Genomic DNA, 23355 nt, shown 5'->3' with positions numbered 1-23355 from the left:
AGCACTTCAACCTTCAACTAGAAAACTAAAAGTCCTGGTGGGAAGGAAAAAAGTTGGTTTATGGCAATTAATAAAAGCTCAGATTAGCCTATCCACCAGAAGAGGAAAGCATCAATGTGTTAGCTCTCCAGTAAAGTGGAAAAGAAACTACAACAGGGTCAAAGATCATGTACGTGCAATGTTAAGAAGTGCTTTGAAACTGAATCACATGGGATGTCACTAGAATTCTCCATTGGTAAACTGGAAAGCAATTGAGTGTAAGAGCTCCCATACTACAGAATATTAAAAACAACCTGAACAGTGGAGGAATGGCAAATATTACAAGCTATTTTTTTGTATTCTTAATGAATATTAATTATTAAAGGCATTCCAAATATGTACCCCAGATTAGTAGTATTTCACTGTAAGCTTATGAGACAAAAATATAATAATATTCTAGCATCTCTACTCTATAGAACAAAGTACCTATAATAGAAAACAAGTGTTGAAAGAATGGTAAGAAAATTATTAGAGTGCTTTTCCTCATATCACAACTAGTTAGCTGATTTATAGTATCGGCTATGAAAAAAGAAGACAAAAGTTTGGAGTACATCTTTCTCCCTTCAAGTGCTAAAATAGCAGCTGCTCAAATGTGGGCACCTTTATTGGGAAGCACATAGGAAAAGACTGAGGGGATGGGAAGAAGATAGTTAAGTGTGAGATACAAGAAAAATGGTGGGATTAAAGAAGACAGAGCAAGAAAGAGAGAATGCATAGGCAAGTATGTCTGAGAACAAGCTTTCGTGGAAAAAACCTAAATAAACCACAGCAGTCCTCATCTGGTCCTCCTCCCTATTATTTTTTTTATTTCAAAATAAGACTACTACTGCTAGTAGCTACCTTTGAAAAACATGGAAATAATAAGGTAAATACTGAATTTTACATTTTGTCAGTTTACAATCTTTTGTAAAGATTGTAAAGAAACAGGAAGAGGACAGGCCAAGAGAACCCTATAAATTTAATTTCTTCAGAAATCTAGCCAAAGAAATGGTCTTAGTGAAAGTAAAAAAAGAGGGCCAGTAAGAAAATCAAGAAACAACAATTAGAGCTGTGTCAGTATGTGGAATCTAGTAGCCTATCCTTAAATAACAATACGTGACACAATGATATTTAAAATTATTAGTTCATTGAACAGCTGCTGTTCAATAATATTAAGAAAGGAATTGCTGTCTGCTGCAAGAAGACCACGAGGAGTATGCATCCACTATGCCTACACAAAGCATAAGGGCAAAATACAGTTACTCAAGTAAACATCGTTCATTATGCTGAGAAAAAAGCGCTGCTATAATATCCAGCATTCTAGTTAAAGGAATATTCTTATAACTCTTGAAGTATTAGAATATCTGTAGGCTTATTCTAAAATTAGAATACTGTACTTTTAATTTTGATAATACATAAAATCCTGCAGTAGCATAAGCAGCTTCTATACAATAGAAACACAATTAAGTACATTTACTGTATTCAAACCATTTCAAATCTCAAGCTATTTTCCAGCTCATTTTTAGTCTACTTACTGTATTAAAGCACTGTTCAAAAGCAATATGATAAAAGATCAAAAAAGGATGTTTTCATCTTCAGCAATAAAAATAGTGGGGAGAAAAAAAAATTTCCTTCCATATGCTTTTTTAATCTTAAACTCCAATCAATCAAAGGAAGACAATAGGTGCAGTGATCTCTTAGCCATAACATGACAAGACACCATGAACAGACAATAACAAGTGCAAGAACAAATTTGACTTTCTTGGCAGTTCTGGGAAAAGGAATGGCTGCATGTGTGCAGACATATGTGAGTGAGACTTTGTGTGTGTCCATGACAGCCTAAACTTCAGAAAGAAACAGTAAGATACTTTCAAACATACTCCATGAACCTATACCAAACATTACAATTCCTATTTAGGAACGTAAAAGGGCAGTTATATTTGCAGAAAATCTGAACAGCTTTAAAGTTAATGGACTGGTCTAAGCCTTTTGCAAACACATTTCCTTTGTCTTTGTACAAATATGCTTAACTGGGCAAAATTTTTGAAAATGCTTTGGGTTTAAATTCTTTTTTAATTAATTGTAGTTTTAATGTTAAAATTCTTATGACTTTGACTCTAGCTTTCACTGTTAACCAGGACCATATCAAATTGGAGCAAGAGAGATAAGGCTGTGTGTTCTATAACACGTTCTCCAAGGATTTTCAAATCTCATAAATGGTAGTCAAAGGATTATGACAATGAGATGCAAGTTATTGTTAATCCCTAATGGAAAAAAAAAATCATTTGAAACAGAAATAACCCAGAATAACAGAGAATGTGTAGTTGTATCACCTCACAGAAGCAGGGTTGTGTTCAGTCAGGGCCACCAACAGTTTCAGAGCATACAATGGTACTGGGTCTGGAGCCATCAGAATGTGCTCAAACCTGGAAGAGAAAGGGACAGTGAAAAAAAGACAAGAGGTGTGCATTTATAAGTTGGTATTAAAAATACATCATTTCTCATATCCAAAGATTATCATAACCACAATGGGAAAACAATGGTGTTTGTAATTGCACAAAGCAATAAACACTACCCGCTTAGAAATAGTATTTTAAAACTAGCACCAGGTTACCTTTAAAAGAAGCATTATTAAAAGAACACATTTTTAGAGAGAGACACAATTATAAATTGTGAAATAATATATATAGTTATAAAACACATACAAAAGTCTTATAAAATGTTTCATAAAATATATACTTATTGAAGTTAATTCTGCCTTTATGCATATGATTTTATTGTTCTATAAATTTTTTAAAAATCGAATTTTCAAGTCAAAATGGAGCTCAAAATATTAGTCAGAAGATATATGGGGTGCTCAGGAAGACCATCAACCAACTTGTATATCATTAAGCTCTACACAGCAATTTTTAATCTAAATTAAATATTTTACTATTAAAACACTTGCATTGAGCTTTATGTTTTCAAATTGGAAAAAAAAAAATTGCTTTAACTAGGGTATGTTTCTATTCTCCAAGTAATACAGAACATAGCACAATTACAGATTGGGTAGAGAACTAATTAAGAACAGTCCTGAGGAAAAGGATTTCGGGGTGTTGGTTGATGAGAAGCTTAATGTGAGGTGGCAGTGTGTGCTTACACCCCAGGAAGCCAACCAGATCCTGGGCTGCATCAAAAGTAGCATGGCCAGCAGGTCAAAGAAGGTGATTGTCCCCCTCTGTTCTGTTGTCTTCAGAGCTCACCTGGAGTGCTGTGTCCAGTTCTGGAGCCCCCAACACAAGGAGGACACAGGTCTCTTGCAGCAAAAGTAGAGGAGGGACACAAAGATGGTAAGAGGGCAGGAGCACCTCTCTTATAGAGGCAGACTGAGATAGTTGGGACTGTTCAGCTTGGAGAAGACAAAGCTCCAGGGAGATCTTACAGCATCATTCCAGTACCTGAAGGGGCCTACAGGAAATCTAGGGAGGGATTTTTCACAAGTGCATGTAGTGACCAGATGAATAGTCATGGCTTTAGCCTGGAAAAGGGTTCAGACATTAGGAAGAAACTCCTCACCATGAGGGTGGTGAGACACTGGAACAGGTCACCCAGGGAACTTGTCAGGATGACCTCTCCCTGAAGTGTTCAAGGCCAGGTTGGATGGGGCTTTGAGCAACCTGATCTAGTCAGAGGTGTCCCTGCCCATGCAGGGAGGGGATGGAACTAGATGATTTTTAAGATCCTTCCAGCCCAAACCATGCTATGATTGTATGGTTCTTTGAAAAATACTTTAAATAACGTTGATTGAGAGCTAGAGTGGTGAAGACAAAACTACAGAAAAAACATCTATAAAACATTTCCAAGTATCAGCTCATGGAAATCTTGGTAAGGGAAAACAGGCTGCTGAAAACCAAAATGGGCCTTGCTGTTGCTGCAAACATTCCAGTAAATCCCTCCCAAACAGGGATATTTTTGTCTAAATCAAAATCTGTCTGGAAGACAATACGATAAAATGATGGAAGAGAGAAAGATGCAAGCATAAAAAACCACAGACTCAGTCATGTCAAAATACTGTCTTTGATTACAAATAGTGCTACTCTAAACATGTGGAAGTAATGGAATTGGAAACATAAATCTCTTCATTTGTAAAAGAAAAATCACAAAGAATTAATCAAGTACAAATGAAAGGATGACTTGCAGGACAATGTGGTAGGTTATCATATTTTGTGTAACAAAAGGCTTCCACTGCATTTTTTTCTTTTTTGTGTTCTGGTGGGTGGAGGGTGTGGAACCAAGCAAATCACTAAGTATTTTAGTTCATAGATAGCCCTCATGCTATCTGAAATGAGCAATCGGCATCACTTGCCACAGCCTGGGTTTTGGCATGTGTCCTGCGTGCTAGCTCTTTGCTGGAATGAAGATCCCCTCTCCTCAGCACCATACCTCAGCACTCCGAGTTACACAGGAAGGAAAACTAGAAGAACTTGTGGTGCTTTCTGGCCAAGTCTCTGATCTGGACAACTCTAAGATGAGAAGGATGAAGCATATGAGTTGTTCATTCTTGACATAGCCCGTGGGAGCTTTTTACAAGGACTAACATTCCCAAACAAGCACACAGCCTATGGGCAGCGTGTCAGGGTTACTACATATAAGCTTGAATGGATTGCCATAGAGTTGCAAACCACATTGGAGAATCTACACAACTGACCAAATACAAGTCAGTGTCAGCTTCATGTCTTCAGTGATTAAAGTCTCTCCTTTATAAATTACAAATGCCCATTCCTGAAAGAAAACTATTTCTTGTTGGTGATTAAAAAGACCCTTTCTTCATAAAAAAAAGAAAATACTATAATGCATTGAACCTGGATTTATATCTCCAAAATGGTAATTCCTAATGTTAATACTGAATGAATCAGCCATGCTACCTTGAAAGTCTGAAACTTGGCCATATACATTTTTAATATGAACGCACCAATACCTTCCCTGAGCAAAAGCAAATTTCAACAATTTTAATCCTTCTATGTATTACTTTTGAGAGACACTAGTACTATTCTGCACACATCCTATTTCCTCAGATTTCAGTAATAAACAGTCTCAATTTATTTCCTTTACTTAAAACTCCATTCTCCCCAGATAACATTAGTAAGGATATTTCTAAGGGAAGGTGCTAAATGCCATGTGAGAAAATGTAGATTATTCAAATTATTGTCTTAGTAAGTCACATAAACATATTACCTGAATATAGGCCATTAGGATCTATGAATAAATGAATCTTCTGTGAAGGGAAAACATTCTGTGCTTATGATAATTTTTTAAATGAATGAGTTAATCCAACGATTTACCTGTCACTACATAAGGGAAATCTACCTAGAAACAACAGTTTTAGAGAATGCTTTATAAAGATTTTGTAATGTCTAGATGCTACAATGCAAGAGAAGATTTTGTCAGTCTTTTCTATATGCAACAGAGCCAAAAGGACCTAGAGATCTGGGGATGTGAATTCTCTTAAACTTTTAACAAAGACCTAATATTTTATCAACAAATTATCTTAAGGATCATGACCTTTGTACTTGCAGAACTGACTTGCCAGTCTACTAAGAAGAAGTTATGTAATATTTCAAATTAAATGAAACTTTATTTACTAATTCCCCTCCCCCCCCTTTTTTTTTTGCTTGTTTTAGCTCCAATTTCAAATTATGATATATAGTTAGGAATATTAAGAATTAAATTTAAAGAATGTTTCCATTTCTAATAAAAATATGGATATGTAACAAAATACTTGCCTCATATTAATTTTCTATAGCTCAAAGTTTCAGTTTGTTTATGAAACCCTCAGTCAAATTCAGTGAAGTTAAATGACACAGTTTCATTCAATTTGATCAAAATCCTATGAGGAAGTTAACTTTCTGATCTACAAACCACAAATATTTAATGAAATACCATTTTATTAATGATGCAAAAGATGAGAAAAAAGGTGGCCACTGAATTCCTCCAGTTATCTCAAAATTAAGACTATTTATATTTCATGCATAGTGACCAGAATTCTATTTCCTAGGTCAGCTTTATATTTAAACAAATTAACTTGTAGAAGATATTTATAGGAATGAAATATATATACAAATGAGTACCATTATAACCTTTCTTTAAGAAGAACCCTACAGTTCTTAAATAGCAGAATTAAAAGGTGTAGAACTACCCCAGACAGACTGTCCATGAACAAACAGCCATTGCATCTCTCCTCTCCTCTTTTGACTGTCCTCCATCTGAGTCACACTGTCCTATCCTTACTCCAAAACCAGAAAGACTAAACATCAGCAAACACCTTTTCAGTCTTCAAATACAAGCTGGTTGTCTCCTCTCTTTTTAGCTCAGAGTTTTCAAGTAACTTACTTCTTTGAATAGGGTTTTATGTTATCTTCACAAGCAGGCTACATTGAATCTTACACCTCCTTTCTCTTTAGATTTAGGCAAGATCACTTTGCATTCAGACAGCTTCTTTTGAGAACTGTAAAGATTGTACAAGCATTCATTTCTACCTCCCATCAATATATACCCATATCCTGAACACTGCTGAATCAAACTTACCTTTCAAGTCTTTTTTGACATCCAAAGCTGCAGCTTTGGTCTTCTCTTAGTTTCTTTTTGAGCTTTCACCAAACTGAGTTTTGAGGTTTTGAAGACAAAGCTGAATTTGGGTTTTCTTCACCACATAAAAGCCTCAAATTCTCATCCACTTTGTTTCCTCTGTGCCTTTTTACATTGATTACTTGCTCCCCACAGGTGAACATATTTACTAGGGTTTGCCTCAAACCACAGCTTCAAGTAATGTATTAAATTAGATATGCAGACACCAGTTAACTCTTTCTGATCACTGGAAGATTTACATGCTGCTTTACTATGCTATTTAGCTAGTAAAGCTTGTTTATAACAATTTCAAATATATTCCAAATATCATAAACTTAAAAAATTGTTCCCTGACGTATTTTTCAAAGTTCCTTTTAAATACAATTATCACCATTTCTACAGATGAGAGAAATAAGGTGATTTAGAAAATACTTAAAGCTTGGAATGAAGATTATGGGCATCTGCAAGACCCTTTTTTATGTAACTACAATGCAATTAATGAAAAGATAGGACATGAGAAAACCACAGATTAGGATCAGCCCAAAATAGGAAAAAGAAGTGCCCAAAGTAGGTCTCAGCCCAAAAAGCCTTGCCACTCAATTGAACTAATTAGCTCAGGGAGAGGAGTATATTACCTCTTTTCCTTCTAGTTTGGAACAAGTGTGATGCTCCTCCCCCCCAGTTCAATGACAAATGTTTTATAAGATGAGCATGTCTACTCAAAGCAAAGACAGAACGTAGGCTCACTTGGCTCCAGGTCCCTTTTCTTATCTGAAGAAAAGTATCTGATGGCTTAATATGTATTTTAAAAATATTTTTTTCAGTTTCCATGTTAATTCATAACAAAAAATCTGTATTTTCCAGTGAAAAAAAGTGTAAAAAAATGTAAAAGTAAGCTTCTCTATAGAGCTCTAAGATTTTCTTCCAATTCTCTCTCTCTCAGAGAAAAGCTAAGACATCTTGTATGGCCTTTGGACCTCAAATTTTAAGAACATTAGTCAATTAGCAAGAGACAGTCTCATTTTTGGGGAAGACTGATCATAATCCAGCATCCATTCCTCTACCCTTCAGCCACTTAGTTAATGTCAGGGTGGGGAACTATTTCCTCACTTTGGGCAGCTAAGTATTTACAATGCTTAACTTTTGAGGACCACACATTAAAATACACTGCAAAAATATTAGAATAATGTGAAAGATAAATGATAATTCATCTTTACTGCATTCGTACTGTGTCTCTGCTCCCAGATGTTACCAGCCCACAGTATGCATGTGCGTAACAGAGAGCTGCCTCTATGCTCACCTGCAAGTCATTTTGAAATGAGAGGCTTCATTTGACCATAAACCATATAAATCAAGTTACAGGCCACATCTGGTCCACAGGCTGTAGTTTCATCTACTCTGCTGTAGGGATTTTCTACTGCTGAGGGCAGCAGGAAAGGAGAGCAATTTAGAAGAAATAACCCTTGAGTGGCTCAGGGAGGACTAATCTGTACTATTTCAGAACATCTTACATGAGGGCACTGTCCAAAATAGACAAAACGCTGCTGCTATTAGAATATTCTGGCTTTATTAGCAGTACAGAGAAGAGTATTTAAATCACAGGCCAAAAGCTAGGGAAAACTTTTTCCACTCCAAGAGCAGCCAGAGGCAGGGCATAAGAAATGAATGTCACACAGAAGTTGTCTTTGTGTTGTATATGACAAATTTCAACATAAACCTAGGAGAGAGAAGTTGGGCAGAGAACTCTGGCAACAGTTAGCTGCTATTCCTTCTCATTTTGCTATTTAAATATAAAAAGGGTAGTCAAACAAATACTGGGTCAAAATGGATTGAGTATCAAGCTATTCTCTATTACATGAGCAATATTATACTTACTGAGGCAGCAATGAATCTCTAACGAGAGACAGAAGCTTGCTGTTTGGGTTGAGGCTCTCCCCTTTCTCCTCAGCCATGACCTTGTGGCTTAAAAGCACTGATGTGGTTTCTGAGAGCAACCGCAAACTGAAGAGTCTCCATTCCACTTGAAAATAAAGGTGCCAAGAATGTGACCACACTGAAGTGTAATTAAAACAAAATGTGGAATTCATGGAAATTGTAGTTGATGTGGCCATATACTTACCATTCTGACTGTGGACCAAAGAAACTAGCGGTGGGAGGATACAGTCCTCAACCTAAAACAGAGAATTAAAAGATCTGGCTTAGATTATTCACAGGGAAAAAAATAGAACAGAGATATACTATCACCTCTGTTTATTCCACTGCTCGAGCCCTTATTGAAAGAGATGAATAATCATGGAAATTCATCCATAATTACACTCACAAAACCAACTTCACTTTTCTCTGGTATGCTGTCAAAGTTATAGACAGCAATGTATTTTTATATAGAAAACAAGTGTAATTTTAGTATAATTTCTTGAGAGGGAATTTTACTTTGAAATACAGAATTCAGTACAGATGAAAAATATTAAGAAAAAAAGCAGCAGAATATCTATTAACCATGATGCTTTAATCCATAAACCAATGATTGAACAGAATTCAGAAAAAACAGCCTTCTAAAACAAACCTCCACAGAACTAAAATACATCAGGAAAATGTACTAAATCTAATGAAACATCCTTAAGATTAGTAGGGTCTTGATCTGGTAATACAGTCTTCCATTAAAGTTTACATTTACAGACCTAGGATCTTAACTATAAAAAAAGACAATCCACTGAACTCTTTATTGACTGTGAGTGCATTGCTACATATTAAGAATCTGTCACAGGAATACTCAGCTGAGTTCCATCTAAAATCAACTTGTGGCAAACTAGGAATAACTCAGTTTTATGTATCTAAGAGTATTATTACTATTCTCTATAAGAGAATGAATTACTAAGTCTTAAGTGATTGGTAAAATATAACTCATTTAGACAGGACAAGCTTTGTTTTTGAAGAGAGGATGGATGGACAGCTCTTCAATTTTTAAGTATGCATAGCTTGTGCTTGGAAGAATACTCAAACAAGGATTCATCTTTTTCTTCTCTCAAATGACCACTGACAACTACATGGATTTAAATATCCATACATGAATGAAGTAGTCAAATATTACTTCTGTTTCAGTCTTTATCCCCAATATTGCTTTCCAAAAATTGGGAAATATACTTCTGTAAGACTAAACAGACTAAATAGTTGAAAGATGATCATAACAATAGCTGGATTTCTACTATCTTCTAGCTGTTCATGATAAATCCCTAACTTCAGAAAGGAAGTGTGTTCTGTAATGATGGCACTCAAAAGCTATGCTGCTACAACTGTGTTGTTAGCAGTACCCAAAATAGAAATTAAGTACTAGAAACTTTCATACACATTACATTCACATCCCCTGGCTATTAAATATAGGTACAGGATCAAAAAAAAACCAGATGTAGCTCAGACCTGGTAATACTACTTCTGGCATCTGGAAAGAGTAGATAATAAAAGGAGTAGAATAAACAGAACAAGCATTAAGCATGACTCTAATAAAGCAATTCTTGAGTTAAGAAAATTTCTAAGATGATGTTGTATCTGTATTTTGCATTTAATAATTCTTACCAGGCTTTTCTTTCATGTATTTTCCTAGTCCTAACTTTAATGTATTTATACTTACAGAATGTGCAATACCTATGGCACTGCATTCCACACTTCAATTATGCTTTATAAAAAGGCCCTACCTTGTTTATTTTAAATCTGCAAACTCAATACCAGTTTATCCTGATTTTATGAAAATAAAATACTATGCACACTTGCACTCTCAAGTGTTTTGTCTCCGACTTCTTATCTACTCAGTTCCTCCTTGCACCATTGAGCTGTACATTTTCTTGTTAAGGTTCATTCCCTTTGAGAGCAAATGACCACAACTGCATTCAGTATTCAAGGCTGGAGGGCACCATAGGCTTACCATAGCATAGTGATGTTTTCTGCTTTTTGGTCTCATCCTTTGCCAGTCATTTCTAATAATCTAGTTGTCTTTCTGACTACTGCTGAGTATAAAGCCATAATTTTCCTAGAAAAATGATGCTAACAGATCTCCAGAACATTAATAAGCAGTTTAAGACCTGATACTGCATGCGCACAGTTGGAATGATTATCCCCATGTGCATCACTTTACATTTATGGGCATTCAATTGCATGTAATTTTATTCTTCTCCCACTCAATATCTTGAAGCCTTCAGCAACTCTTCTTGTCAGTTTTAATTTTCACTACTGTGAATAATTTTTGTGTCAGACAGCTTTGTCATGTCCCTATTCATTCCCTTTTCTGGATTAGTTAAAAATAGCACGTTGCAACATTGATCTTTGCAAGGCACCAATCTTAATATACTTGCATTTTTCAAAACTAATCTCTCAGAGGGTAAGAGGAAAGGACCACTGATGTATTTGAAAAGTCTTTGGTGCACAACTTTGTCAAAAACGTTTAGGAAATTGAAGCATACTATTCAAAACCAGAAGATCTGTCTCCAAGTCATTCACTGATTTCTGCGAGGAACATTACCAGGATGAGCACCCAGCAAAAGCTGTGCTCACTTTTCTACAGTATTTTATTACTTCCAAAAATCAGATATTCTAAAAACAGGCACAATTTTTATAGAAGGTCTTCTGCATGTCTGTATGTTACTTTAACCCTCAAATCAGATTTTTGAGTAGTTAAGTGTTTACCAGTTAAAAGAAGGGGCTTGAAAACATGTAATTTCAGTCCTTCTCTACACTGTTCAGGAGATGTCAGACACAAGGCCAGCACTATAAACAATATCTGCCTGCTTTCCTAGAAATGAAAAACCCCACCTCAGCTTTACTTAACCTCACTAAGCAAAGTCCAAGCTCTACAAATACCCACTGAAGAGAAGTTATAACATTGTAAGGGCTCACAGTGGAAGTATCCAATATGCTAAATCCCTATTTAGCAGGAGGTACCCCCTAAGAATGATAATGGAGAACTAAACTTCTGTTCATCTGTGATAATCAGCAAGGGTGAGTTCACTATTCAACATACATATCCAGCTATCATGTCTTAAGGAACTCGCATATAGCCAGACTTATTCCATATCCCCTAACAATTTATGCTGTGTTTATACAGGTAGCTTAACCCTCTTTTTAAGGCCAGAGATCTTACCATAATATGATTAACTTACTGACCTAAAAAAATCTCTCTCTTGATTAAAACTGAGTTTCAGAGCTCTTCAAATCAGTGCTTAAGGCACAAGTGTTGACATCTGCTGTTACACTGGCCAGACAGAAAAAAGTAAGCAGGCTTAAAGCCTGCTCCAGTTGCATCTGTGAGCCATACTCTTCTCAAGAGAAAATCAGATCCAGGAATTAAACAATTAAACTTGTGTAGAGACTACACTATCTATTCCATGCAGCTATCACACCCAAATTCTCAAGTGACTAAGCCCATTACTTTACTTCCAGAGATTTTTCTAAAGGTACCTAGTTCTTTTCAGTGTACATATGTTTAACTTACTACTATTGACAAATAACTTCTCCTTATACACTATACAAAAAAGAACATAATAAAGCAAAGACCATCATCTCCCAAGCCCATTTTTTCCAGACACATGTAAGATCCCCAACATCCAATATCACCTTGACATTTATTCTCATTAAAATTCCACATACAAAGTTATTGCTGAAAGTGACCATTGAATTAAGATCAGCCTGCCTTCAACCTTCTTAAAGCATTCGCTAGAGGCACAGAATGCTCCTCAGAGTTTTAATATTTCCAGTAACCTCTTGAATATAATAGGAAAAATATTCTAATGCATGTTATAATGAACTGGGGAGAAGGATGACATTTCTATAAGTTTTCTTTTTTTTAAAGTCTTCAGAACTTCAGAATCGTCATTGAGGCTTTTTAGGTTTTTTTCTTACTGGGAAGAGACTATTGACTGAGTCAGTGTGTCAATTAGAACAGAACTGGTTTCACAAAAAAAGTCTCATGTCATGTGGATTAGCATAATGGACAGAAAGCCACATGGGGTATATAATTTCAATCCACTTGAAAAGGAAAAGGATTGAAGAAATGCTGTACAATATGTTCACATAGTCATGTCCTACAGTGACAAAAATAAGGTGTCAGTAGTCAGATGAGAACATCCTGTGGATGAAAACCACCACTGATGCTCAATCAAGAAAAGACTAAGATGAGCAGAGCAAAGTACTTGTAGAAGTTGCTAACTCTTCTGTTACAATCTTTGGTGAAAATAATAACTCCTATGTTGTCAAGCAGTACATTTCCATCTCATACTGCTTTTCCCTTGACTTCCCATTATGCAACTCATCATGTTCAGGGTGCTTTTATTTTAGCCGGATTTTCAAAAGTAAGCTTTAAAACCTTGAGAAGGAGAATCGCTGCTGACAACTTTCACCTCAATCAGAGAAGAGCTCTCTGCACAGTACACAGATCATTTTGGGAGCTAGTTAGAGTATAGGAAAGACTCCCACAGGAGCTGCTTGCCATCATGAACCTCATCACTGCTCAAGGTGCTCTGAATTAGCACACATCCTTTTTTCAGGCAAATAAATGCACTTAACAGAGGAACTAAAAATGCAAATTATACAGTCAACACAGAATTATTCCAGTTAATTATATCTGAAACTTTACCAAAATCTTAAAATAAATATTGTTACGATACTTATTATTTGATTTTAATAAGTATTTTTCCATTTAAGGAAACAGGTAGTTAAGACTTGTGTCAGTTTTAGAAACTGGTATTTATATTCCACTCCAGACTACAGAGTCTTCTTGATGGCTTTCATCATCATATTTGCATACCTGGGAATCTACAATTTTGGCAAAACTTGCTGATTCACACCAAGTATGAATTTTGATATCTTCTAAAAATGCACACAACTGCATACAAAATGAAATTACTACTCACTATTTGCTTTCATTTGAGCAATTCCAATTAATTTTCCTTGACTTTATCACTGTTAGCAATATCTAATACAGTGAGTCCTCACAGAAATTATTCTCTCCAAAAACTGACTTCAGGTTGATGGTAATCATAAATTTTATCAAAAAATTCAATGTATTCAATTTTGTTTGAATCAAAACAAATCAAACATAAACTATGACCCACAACAAGCAACCCTCAAAATGTAAAAGAACTTGAAATGTTGCTCTTAAATTCCTATTAACTGATAGAATTTTGATTGCAGCTAAGCTAGAACCAGAACAGAACTGAAAAACTTAATAGATCTGCTTCCTTAATGTATCCTCACTTTTTATTAAGTTCATTAAAATTCATTAAAATGCATTTAATTTCTGATTAGAAACTTTAAAACAATGTCACTGTGTAGTGGAAAAAAAAAGGCATCTTCTTCAAAAGGGTTTCAGCTTTCCTCTTACCTCAGTCACAAAATGCTATTTGTAATCAACTTTGTCTAAATGAGCAAACCAGGCTTCAGAGATCAGCCTAGGATACACATTTCTTTCCAATGAAGGAGTTTCCTATTAACCACTGTTATACTTAAATATTGATCTGGAAGCTCGAACATGTCTGTCTGCAACTTTTTAAAAACCACCAAGTTCCACTGGGTGCTGGCATTTATATTCATAGATTCTAGTCAAGCTCAGCGAGTGGCAATTAGAAGATATCCCTTGAGGAATAGCATTTCTAGAAATATTCTGTATGCATCATAGAAGATGAAGTACCACTTTCCACTAAAGTAATGCATGCCGCACATTCAAGCATAATTAGCACATAGACTTCGTAAATAGTATTAAACTAATTACTGTTTGTACTGCTAGTGGCAGATGTGGTTAGAGATTATTAATTACAGTGGACAATTTCTTGAATTTAACATACCAAATAAAAGGCAACTTCTCCACTTTATTTTGTGTCTGAATGGCTATTTGCTGAGTGTCAGGAGTGCTCTTCAATATTAGGAAGAGCTATTACTTACAAAAATGAGCCTGTGAAAGAATAAATTTTGTTTTCTAAGAAACAAAAAAAAACCTGTTCATTGACATGTATATAATTGGGTTTAGCTAATAAATTTTAATATACACCTATTCAAAGTCAGAGAAACTATCCTACAGAACTGCTATGTGTCATAAATTTAGAGGCACTGGAATGGCAGGAAGTTTTTTCTCTAGCTACATTAGGTTAACTGATGTATTCATCCTAAACTAAAATTTTCAACCTACGTGATAAAGTAAACTGTTCTCCAGAAATTTACATACTTAAATAAAATTCACTCACTGGTAGCTAGGACTTACTTAAAAGACAGTAGGATAGTCATTCCCTGGCTTCATATAACTCTCTACCAAATGTGGAAATGGGACCAGGGGTACAAGGGTTGTTAAAGGAAAAGAACCTTAAGAATCACTGGAGTCTAAACACATGGGGGAATTTTATTTACTGTGCTGATATGAGATACTGCAGCTTCAGTATATGTTGATGGGCATCCATAAAAAATGGTACATATGTATTTTATGTATATATATATTTATATATATAAAACACACTGATAACCCACAGAAGTCAAGTGATTATTTTTAAAAATTTAGGTGGTTCTGGAATGATACAGTCATAATACAAAGACTTGCAGGCTGACAGACAAGCAAGGAAATACCAGTAGGCATTCATACCTCGCTGTCATTCACATTTCTTTTCTAGAACATCCTTTCCCATAGTAAAGTAAATTGAACTGTTTTCTGTATTATTTTCTTCTGACCATTAATTGGTAAGGCCTTTGTTCTAAGGGACATTTTCTTGAATAGCACTCTTTTGTGAGCATTAATGAAAATAAAGCATTAAACTTACATTCCTTTTTACATTTTTATTCGTTTTAATATTTTCACTTATGAAGACTTTATAAACATGAAGACTAAGTACTCAATACACAAGCCAAATAGGATTCAGCTTCCAAAATGCACTCTATTGCTAAAATCAATCATTCTTATCTAGCACAATCCGTATGATTCTTATGAATTTATCAATTTGCTAATGCCTTTCTTGATTTGAATGCTATGAGTGTGCCCTTGACCTAATTCCAATTAAAAAATATAAATTTCAGTTTGAATTTAATGGCCATCCAGTAAATATGGTGGCTTACAAGTCTTGTAATAATTCAGGCACAGAAATGCACTGGTACATTATAATGATTTGTCAGTCACAGAGTCAAGCATTCCAACCTATTCTTAGATCAAAGCAAATAACTTAATTAAAAACTTTGAAGAAAACAAATCTTTTATACTTAAACAAAAACAAACAAACAAACAAACAAAAAATGACTGTAACTTATATAAACTGTTACTCTTGATGACTATCTCATCAGGAAGAGTATGATGGAACAGGATCATCAGCCCCCAGAGGTAGTCCTTCCAACCGATGTTAAAAGCACAATGACAAACGAAGTGTGACATTTTCACTAACATATAGGAGCATAATCATTTTGAAGCTGAAAAAAGACTTACAGAACCAAGTGTTACATTTACAAGAAAATTATTTTAAGAAGTGCTATTTATAAATTTTAAGCCCTCTCATTCTATTTAACTCCAGAGCTAAATATAGCAAACTGACTTGGAATGCCATGCTGCTTCTTTTAAAATTAAATCTCTCTAAAAAACAATAAGGATTTTTCCTGTCAAATATAACCACAATACATTCTAAGCCTAATTTAAGGAGTTTCTAAATCTGCACATCATTCTATTACCATTAGAAATAGGCCAATTAGCCTTCAACTATTTAATTTCTTGTTGGACTTACAGTCAAGCGATGGATTGTTAACAAGACAGGATGCTGTGTTACTGCTTCAAAGGTTGAGAAAGTAGTCCTAATCAACTCTTCTGATGCAGCTTGTCCTATTAGTAAAAATAATTGTGTTTCTTTATAAAATGCAAGTTATAATGCCTGCTTATAAAACTGTAGCACTATCAGAGGTAACCTTACCTATTGCTCCATCCAAGTTTGTTTCTCCTGAATCTATTGATCTCATAAAATTCTACAGAAGAAGAGGTATTTGTATTAGGACACTTTAGAAACAAAAATGAGGAAGCAAAATTGCTAAATAATTTCAATATTAAATTCTTTAAAGGACTGTGTAAATACAAAATGTTAATTAAACTAATGTGTTTCCTACATTAGGAAACATTGTCATAATAACTAAGATATGAAAGACTAAAAGCATTCATGATCTAGTTGTTACAATTTTCCAAGTCTGTAACAGTTGGACAGTTAAATGTACAGTAAGGATTATTAGTCTGACTAATATCAGGAATTACAACATTTCCTGCTAGATAGACAGTAATTAAATGTCTTTATTTTTAACAGAAAACTGTAATGTCTAAGAAGACTTCGAATGACCTTGGATATGGCTGTGTTAAAATAACTCCCTAAAAAGATCAAGGACCCTCTAGAAAATGTAAATTTCTTTATTTGTATCATGGTTTTGCTCTCTGTGCACACTACACACACTGTGAATACAGTTATATATATTTACACACAAAACTGCATATCCTAATCAAAAAACATCTAAATTAGCCATCATTTTGAGGAACAGGGACAATGAAATATTAATAGTCTGCGTTAAGTATTTTACAATTAGACCCATTATTCTCTGGCTTTTTAATTTTGATTTCTATCTTTGGCTTACGTTTCTATGTATAGTTATTTATCTCATAGGTATGCCAAAGATGTGTTATTAACACCTGCCAAAGAAGGAAACATTCTCAGCTGAAGTTGTACTTTTTACTTATGCAGTATTTAACACACAGAGAATTTACTGTGGACTAATAGCTTTCTGATTTTCTGTTTGTACAAATATCTATCTTTTTATGTGATGCTTGTTTTGTATTTCATTAGTAATTAATTTTTTTATTATATATTATATATTATATCGGAAGAAGTGCTTTCTTTTTCTCTGTAAGAAACATGTGAAGGATTCTTCTCTAATTAAAAATATAGTTAGAAACTATTTATATATTTTATCATTTAAACACACCTCAGAGGCAGTCAGGAAAACCAAATCCTTCTGTAAAAAAAACAACAACCTGATCGTTTGAAGAAAATTACTTGTTATTATCTAATCAACTTGATTTGGAAGAGAGTAGTATTTTGTTTATTCATTTAAGGCAGTTTTGCACCTAATCATAGTCTCAAGACCAATCTGGAAAATTTAATACAGGTGTTGCAAAAATTTTTTGGTTACTAATTTCTTAATTTTCTATAAGAGACATAAGATGTATTTATTTTTTAAAAAGGCAAAACCCCATCCAGTCTTCTTTTTTTTAAGCAACAAAGAGGAATGATGTGTGTATATCACTACAAATGTGTGCCCAATACATTCTGCAAGCAGCCTACCATTAGCTGTGCCTTAAGGGCAGACCATGTCCTCCCTGTATTTCTACTCAGAGCTGAAAACATGAAAGGACTGTCCTTACTCCCTCTCCATTTCTTTGCACAACAGTACTGAAAATTACAGTGATGATGGAAATAACTTCAAAGCAGGAAGAAAAAAAATTCTCAATGAACAGTAGTTACAGGAAAATATCTCTTCTATTCCTTCCTGATACCGAGCACACATCTTTCCGCTCCTAATAATTTGTTAAAGACTAAAATTTTTGAATAAATCATTTAAAAATAAAAAAAGGAAAACAGAAACACTGACTTACTAAAGTCCTACAGGCTAAAGTCCTAAAGGTCCTCAGTTATTGCACAATGCTTTGAAAAAGTACAAGCTGCTGATCCAATGTCCCTTTATGGATGTCAGTGTGAATACAAGAGTACTACTTCATTTTTCCTATACTATGCTCTAGTTAGGCATGGTTAAAACCTTCATTTCCTATTGCTAATGTCATAAACAGGTTGTAGATGACAACACGTGATAAAATCTTAGGTCTGTAGCTTACAGTACTCAGCTTTTCATCAGCTATATACAGTGTAAGATACTTACACTTGCAAGAAGGTGACAAAAGGAAAGAATACCTTAAATACAGATTAGATCATAATTTATCTGTCATTTCTACTACTACTATAAAGTTCTAGAAAGAATATTGTATATTTCAGTTTCTCTATAATAAAGAACACAGGATGGCATATTTTCCCTTTAACTCAACAGATTATTAAATAAAATATTTTATTATAATATATACAGATTTGAATATAATCAAAGCTTAAATTTTATGTTCAGAATAAAGTTCTCAGTCCAAGTTATAAATTTAATGTCATAAAATTATATTTTAGTGATGCGCAATTTTTTATGCATATGCAGACCTTATAAACAAGATTTAAGTTAAATATTTGTCTATACTCACAAGTAAGGTCCCGTAGTTGAAAAGAAACTCCTCTGTTACTATCTGGGGACGAAATACCTGTTTGAATTTAGCAGAAGTTGAAAAAATGCCATCAAATGCATATCTTACAATCAGAAAAAGTTTAAAAAAAGTATTTAAGAGCCATGTTAAAAAAAAGAGGACAAGATATGTATCAGCTTCTACCATTAGAATTGTCTTACAACATGAGAAAATAAAGGCTTACATTTTTAATGCTGTTATGTAGCTGGAACATTCATCAGCACAACTACACATTAATAGAAGTTCTATTTTATTCATTCTGGTGATGATCAGCAGAAATTATATTTTGGGAAACTGAGTTTGTTGTTTGTTTTAAATTTTTTTTAGAAAAAAAAATAAAGCTACCTGGGATGTCACAAGATGAAGCACTACAGGCATCATAGGAAGGAACATCTTCAGCTGTTTGGCCTGAACTGTTGATGGGTGTTTACGTCCAGAGACATTAGTTAAGGCAGTGAGAATGTCACCTACATAGAAAACAACATTTTGGACAGATCTAACATAATTGCTTTACTTAACAATGGCAAATGACATATAAAAACCATATTTGTTCCAGTATCATCTGTTCAGGACACTGAGCTTCTCCCTCCTGCTGGAAGCAGTGTTCATGTGAATGCATGATAAATCAGGCTGACCCAGCACTTTTCTTTCCTAGCTCAGTGTTCAGCCAGGCCAATTTCCTGCTCTGGCTACAGGGACAAGCACACAAATGTGATCTCTGGCAAAGAGGTAAGAATACAAATATAAGGCAGGTGTAGAAGCAAAGATGAAATTGCCTGTCTTGGCAGAGTGGACTTACAAGAGCTTTAGGTGGTTACATATGTGTGGAATGATAATATTGAAAGTCTGTGGATGCAATTCTGTTTCCAGTGAAATAAAAGCAAATTTCTCATTTCTTCCAGCTGACCAATCAAGAGCTGAATTCACCATGGTTAGGAGGTGACACAGGGCTTAAGCTGTATCTTTTCCTGTAGCATAGTACCACTGAGAGAAAGAAAGAAATGTCCTCTCCCCTCCTTCCAAAAGATCCCTCCACCAGTCAGGCACACACAAGTTTAATAGTGACACAAAGTGACCTAAAGCAACAGGAATTCTCACGTTCTTATAAAAGGGGTGGCAACAGGTAAATGAGAGAACTTAGTTGCTTCCATACCAAAACTTCAGATATAATTATGAAGGAATAAAACTCTAATTGCAATAGTGAAAAATATACTTCAGACTTCAGAAGAGACATAAAAATCAAGGAACACTTTGCTAAACTTGTGTTACATCAATGATTGCCTCAGAAAAGCAAAACCTCTTTTCTATTGGAAAAGAATAGAAGTATGAGGAGAAAAGTCATGGCTCATTTTCAAAGAAGGAAAATTCTGTCCATATAGCCTGAAAATATTAGTCAAATCCTGCCTTGAAAGGACAGTTACTATCTATTTTTGCTTAATGAGAGAGCTGCACAAACTGTAACAGGGAATTCACATAGACATTAAACAATGTCTGACATTAAATAAAGGACTTTGTTCTTCATATCATTTTCATGACAGAAAAGGCCCTTCTTTTCAGAGTAAGTCACACGTTTTATTCATGTTGAATAATACCAGTGCTATTCTTCTGCTCCCGTGGAGTTCAGTTTTCAACATAAACAGAAGTGACAGAGCCTGGCTCTAAAATAGGCTGTAAAAATACCTAACCTTGAAGATTTGACTTGGTCTGCACAAAAAAAAAAAGAAAATTATGTGTTGCCTAAAACTCTCCAAATACACAAAACAAAATACCATTTTTTTATCAACATATTTCTTTTGAATTACTCAAAACACTGTAATTTAACAAGACCTATTTGTGGTTTACAACAAATAATTCACTCAACAATCTACTCTTTTTCTATGTTTAAGGCATATGTAATCATCCACCGTAACTGCCAATTTTGCCGTTGATAAATACATAGATAGAGTTACTTTTAATTTTAGCATGACCTAAGAAATTTGTATCTACTTCCTAGAAACAGGTTAAATATTATAAACACAGAAATAAAATTAGGGGGTTTAATCTACAAGAACTGAACACTTCTAAAATTATCCAAAGATTAACAATTTTTTTCATTTACTTAAATTTATTTTTAAGGCCCATTTCTACAACTTAATCTGTTTGGTGTATAGCTACATCTGGTGGAAGAAGATGGGATCAATAAGGAGCTTACATAAATGCATATTAAAAAAGTCAGCTAGGATTAATTCTAAATCAACAGTTAAACTGCTTTTAACTGTTCCACTTTGCAAATCTGCTTATTTTTCTTAGAAGCCCACAGCTTTCACCTCCTCAAGCAAAACATATTCCTTTGTCACGCTCACAGCAATAAAAAGCAAAAGCCTTCTGACTAATGTGGACAGATATGGACAGATAGCTTTATCTTAATAAAAATAATGAAAGCAGAAATCTTAATTGGAAAGGAAAAAAAAGTGTAAAAATTATGCTTGATTTATTAGTCGTCAACAATGCATTGAAACTGTACAACAGTAGTAAAACAACCCAGAAGAAGACAATGTTAACACGGTTGTTGAACTATGTATTGTAATGATAGTAAATATATATTTGATGCAAACTATGTTCAGGTTCTCAGGAAGTTTCAGGGCCTACTGTTTAGTTGTATATAGTACGAACACACACATTTATAATCTTCCAAATCCCAAAATATATCCAATATTCAATCCCGATATTTATTTAGAAAAAAAGGATCAGATATTTCAGCAAGCTAAAAATCAACAGTTATAGAAAGCAAAGTTTCTTTTAAAAGAGCAGCATGACATTTAGGTCTACTGACCTTTACAGTTCTACAATTTCATTTTCAATATTTTAGAGATAATGTAGAAGATGGAAAATAAATAAGGTTTCAGCTTAACAGAAAATATTTTTGTGAAACAAATCTTTAATGATTAAATGACAAGGCACACACAGCCAAGGTGTCCTTCCTTCCTGCCATCCTTCCTTCCCCCGTTCCTCCCTTTCTTCCTTCCTTCCTTCCTCTCTTCCTTCCTTCCTTTCTTTCTTCCTCTTTCCTTCCTCTCTTCCTCTCTTCCATCCTTCCTCTCTTCCTCCCTCCGTCCTCTTCTTCCTTCCTTTCCTCCCTCTCTTCTTCTTTCCCTCCCTCCCCTCCTTTCCTTTTCCTTCCTTCTCTTGCTTTTTTTCCTTCCTTTTTCTTCCTTCATCCAATCCTAATTAAGTTTCAAATAAACCTCCCATATTTCCTTATGTAACATACAGCATAGCTTTTTCCAGGAAAGAAAATCCCACCATTCTTACTTATGTAAGGGCTTTTTTCTTTGCCATTTCATTTATTCCATATTGACCCTATGTTCAGTTCTCACCAGCAGATCCTGCTGAAGTTTTCAAGATTTTTACTTTTGTACATATGCCCAAAATTCTCACCACCTCTTGACTGACTTCCCAGACTCAAACTAATTTCGTTCTACTCCAGTTTCTTCTTTTGTTGCCCAGTGAGTCCAAAGTATGCCCTGCAGTTTGCAGGTTTTGTCGTAGTTACATGCATGTCTTTCACCATTCCTTCTGCAAGTCCCCTCTCCCCCAGTAACTCACCCCACACTAGCAAAATTGAGCATATTCCACAATAGCAGGACACCAGCTGCCATACCCAAGCAAATTTCTGTTTGAAAATATATAAACAGCACAAAGGTCAGAGGACCTTTTCATCATTCCAAAGGCTCAAATACCTGTGAAATTTGAGGAGCTATTAAAAAATATTGCCCAAATTAATATCTCCTTGGCACAAAAACTACTTCGCTAAAACTTCAAGTCCTTATTCCTAAATATAAGGGATGGACTGAGGTAGCACTGATGTTCTCTAAGTGAAGATATTTCCATCAAGGTCTTTCACAGCATTCCCCCAGAGAACCTGGCTGCTCATGGCTTGGAAGTGCACATGTTCTGCTGGATAAAAAACTGGTTGGAAGGCCCGGTCCAAGGAGTTGCTCTGAATGGAGTTAAATCCAGCTGGTAGCTGGTTACAAGTGGTGTTCCCCAGGGCTCAGTGCTGGGGCCACTCCTGTTTAACATCTTTATCCAAGATTTGGATGAGGGTGCACCCTCAGTAAATTTGCAGATGATACTCAGCTGGGTGGCAGTGTAAATCTGCCCAAGGGTAGGGAGGCTCTGCAGAGGCACCCAGACAGGCTCCATCCATGGGCTGAGGCCAACTGCATGAGTTTCCATAAGGCCAAATGTCAGGTCTTGGACTTCCGCCACAACAACCCCCCAACAGCACTACAGGAGTAGTAGTGGGGAGGAGTAGCTGGAGAGCTGCCCAGCAGAGAGGGACCTGGGGGTGTTGATCGACAGTCGGCTGAACGTGAGCCAGCAGTGTTCTCAGGTGGCCAAGAAGGCCAACTCCATCCTGTCCTGAATCAGGACCC

At 35.1% G+C, this 23355-nt stretch overlaps 1 protein-coding gene across 1 annotated transcript in view; it reads right to left on the bottom strand.

The window, feature by feature from the left end:
- The window catches only part of ULK4 (unc-51 like kinase 4), a 205602-nt gene that overhangs the window by 125784 nt on the left and 56463 nt on the right, over positions 1 to 23355 (bottom strand). Inside the window, exons 24-30 of the mRNA XM_030445373.1 lie at positions 19283 to 19404; positions 18899 to 18955; positions 16536 to 16587; positions 16353 to 16447; positions 8741 to 8792; positions 8497 to 8641; positions 2352 to 2444 (exon numbers count right to left, since the gene is read on the bottom strand). Coding sequence (XP_030301233.1) covers positions 2352 to 2444; positions 8497 to 8641; positions 8741 to 8792; positions 16353 to 16447; positions 16536 to 16587; positions 18899 to 18955; positions 19283 to 19404 — 616 coding nt within the window. The remainder of the gene's footprint in view (positions 1 to 2351; positions 2445 to 8496; positions 8642 to 8740; positions 8793 to 16352; positions 16448 to 16535; positions 16588 to 18898; positions 18956 to 19282; positions 19405 to 23355) is intronic.

The sequence above is a fragment of the Calypte anna genome, chromosome 2 (assembly GCF_003957555.1).
Source record: "Calypte anna isolate BGI_N300 chromosome 2, bCalAnn1_v1.p, whole genome shotgun sequence".
NCBI lineage: Eukaryota > Metazoa > Chordata > Aves > Apodiformes > Trochilidae > Calypte > Calypte anna.
The sequence above is the reverse complement of the archived record's forward strand: the minus strand, read 5'-3'. Positions and strand labels throughout refer to the sequence as shown.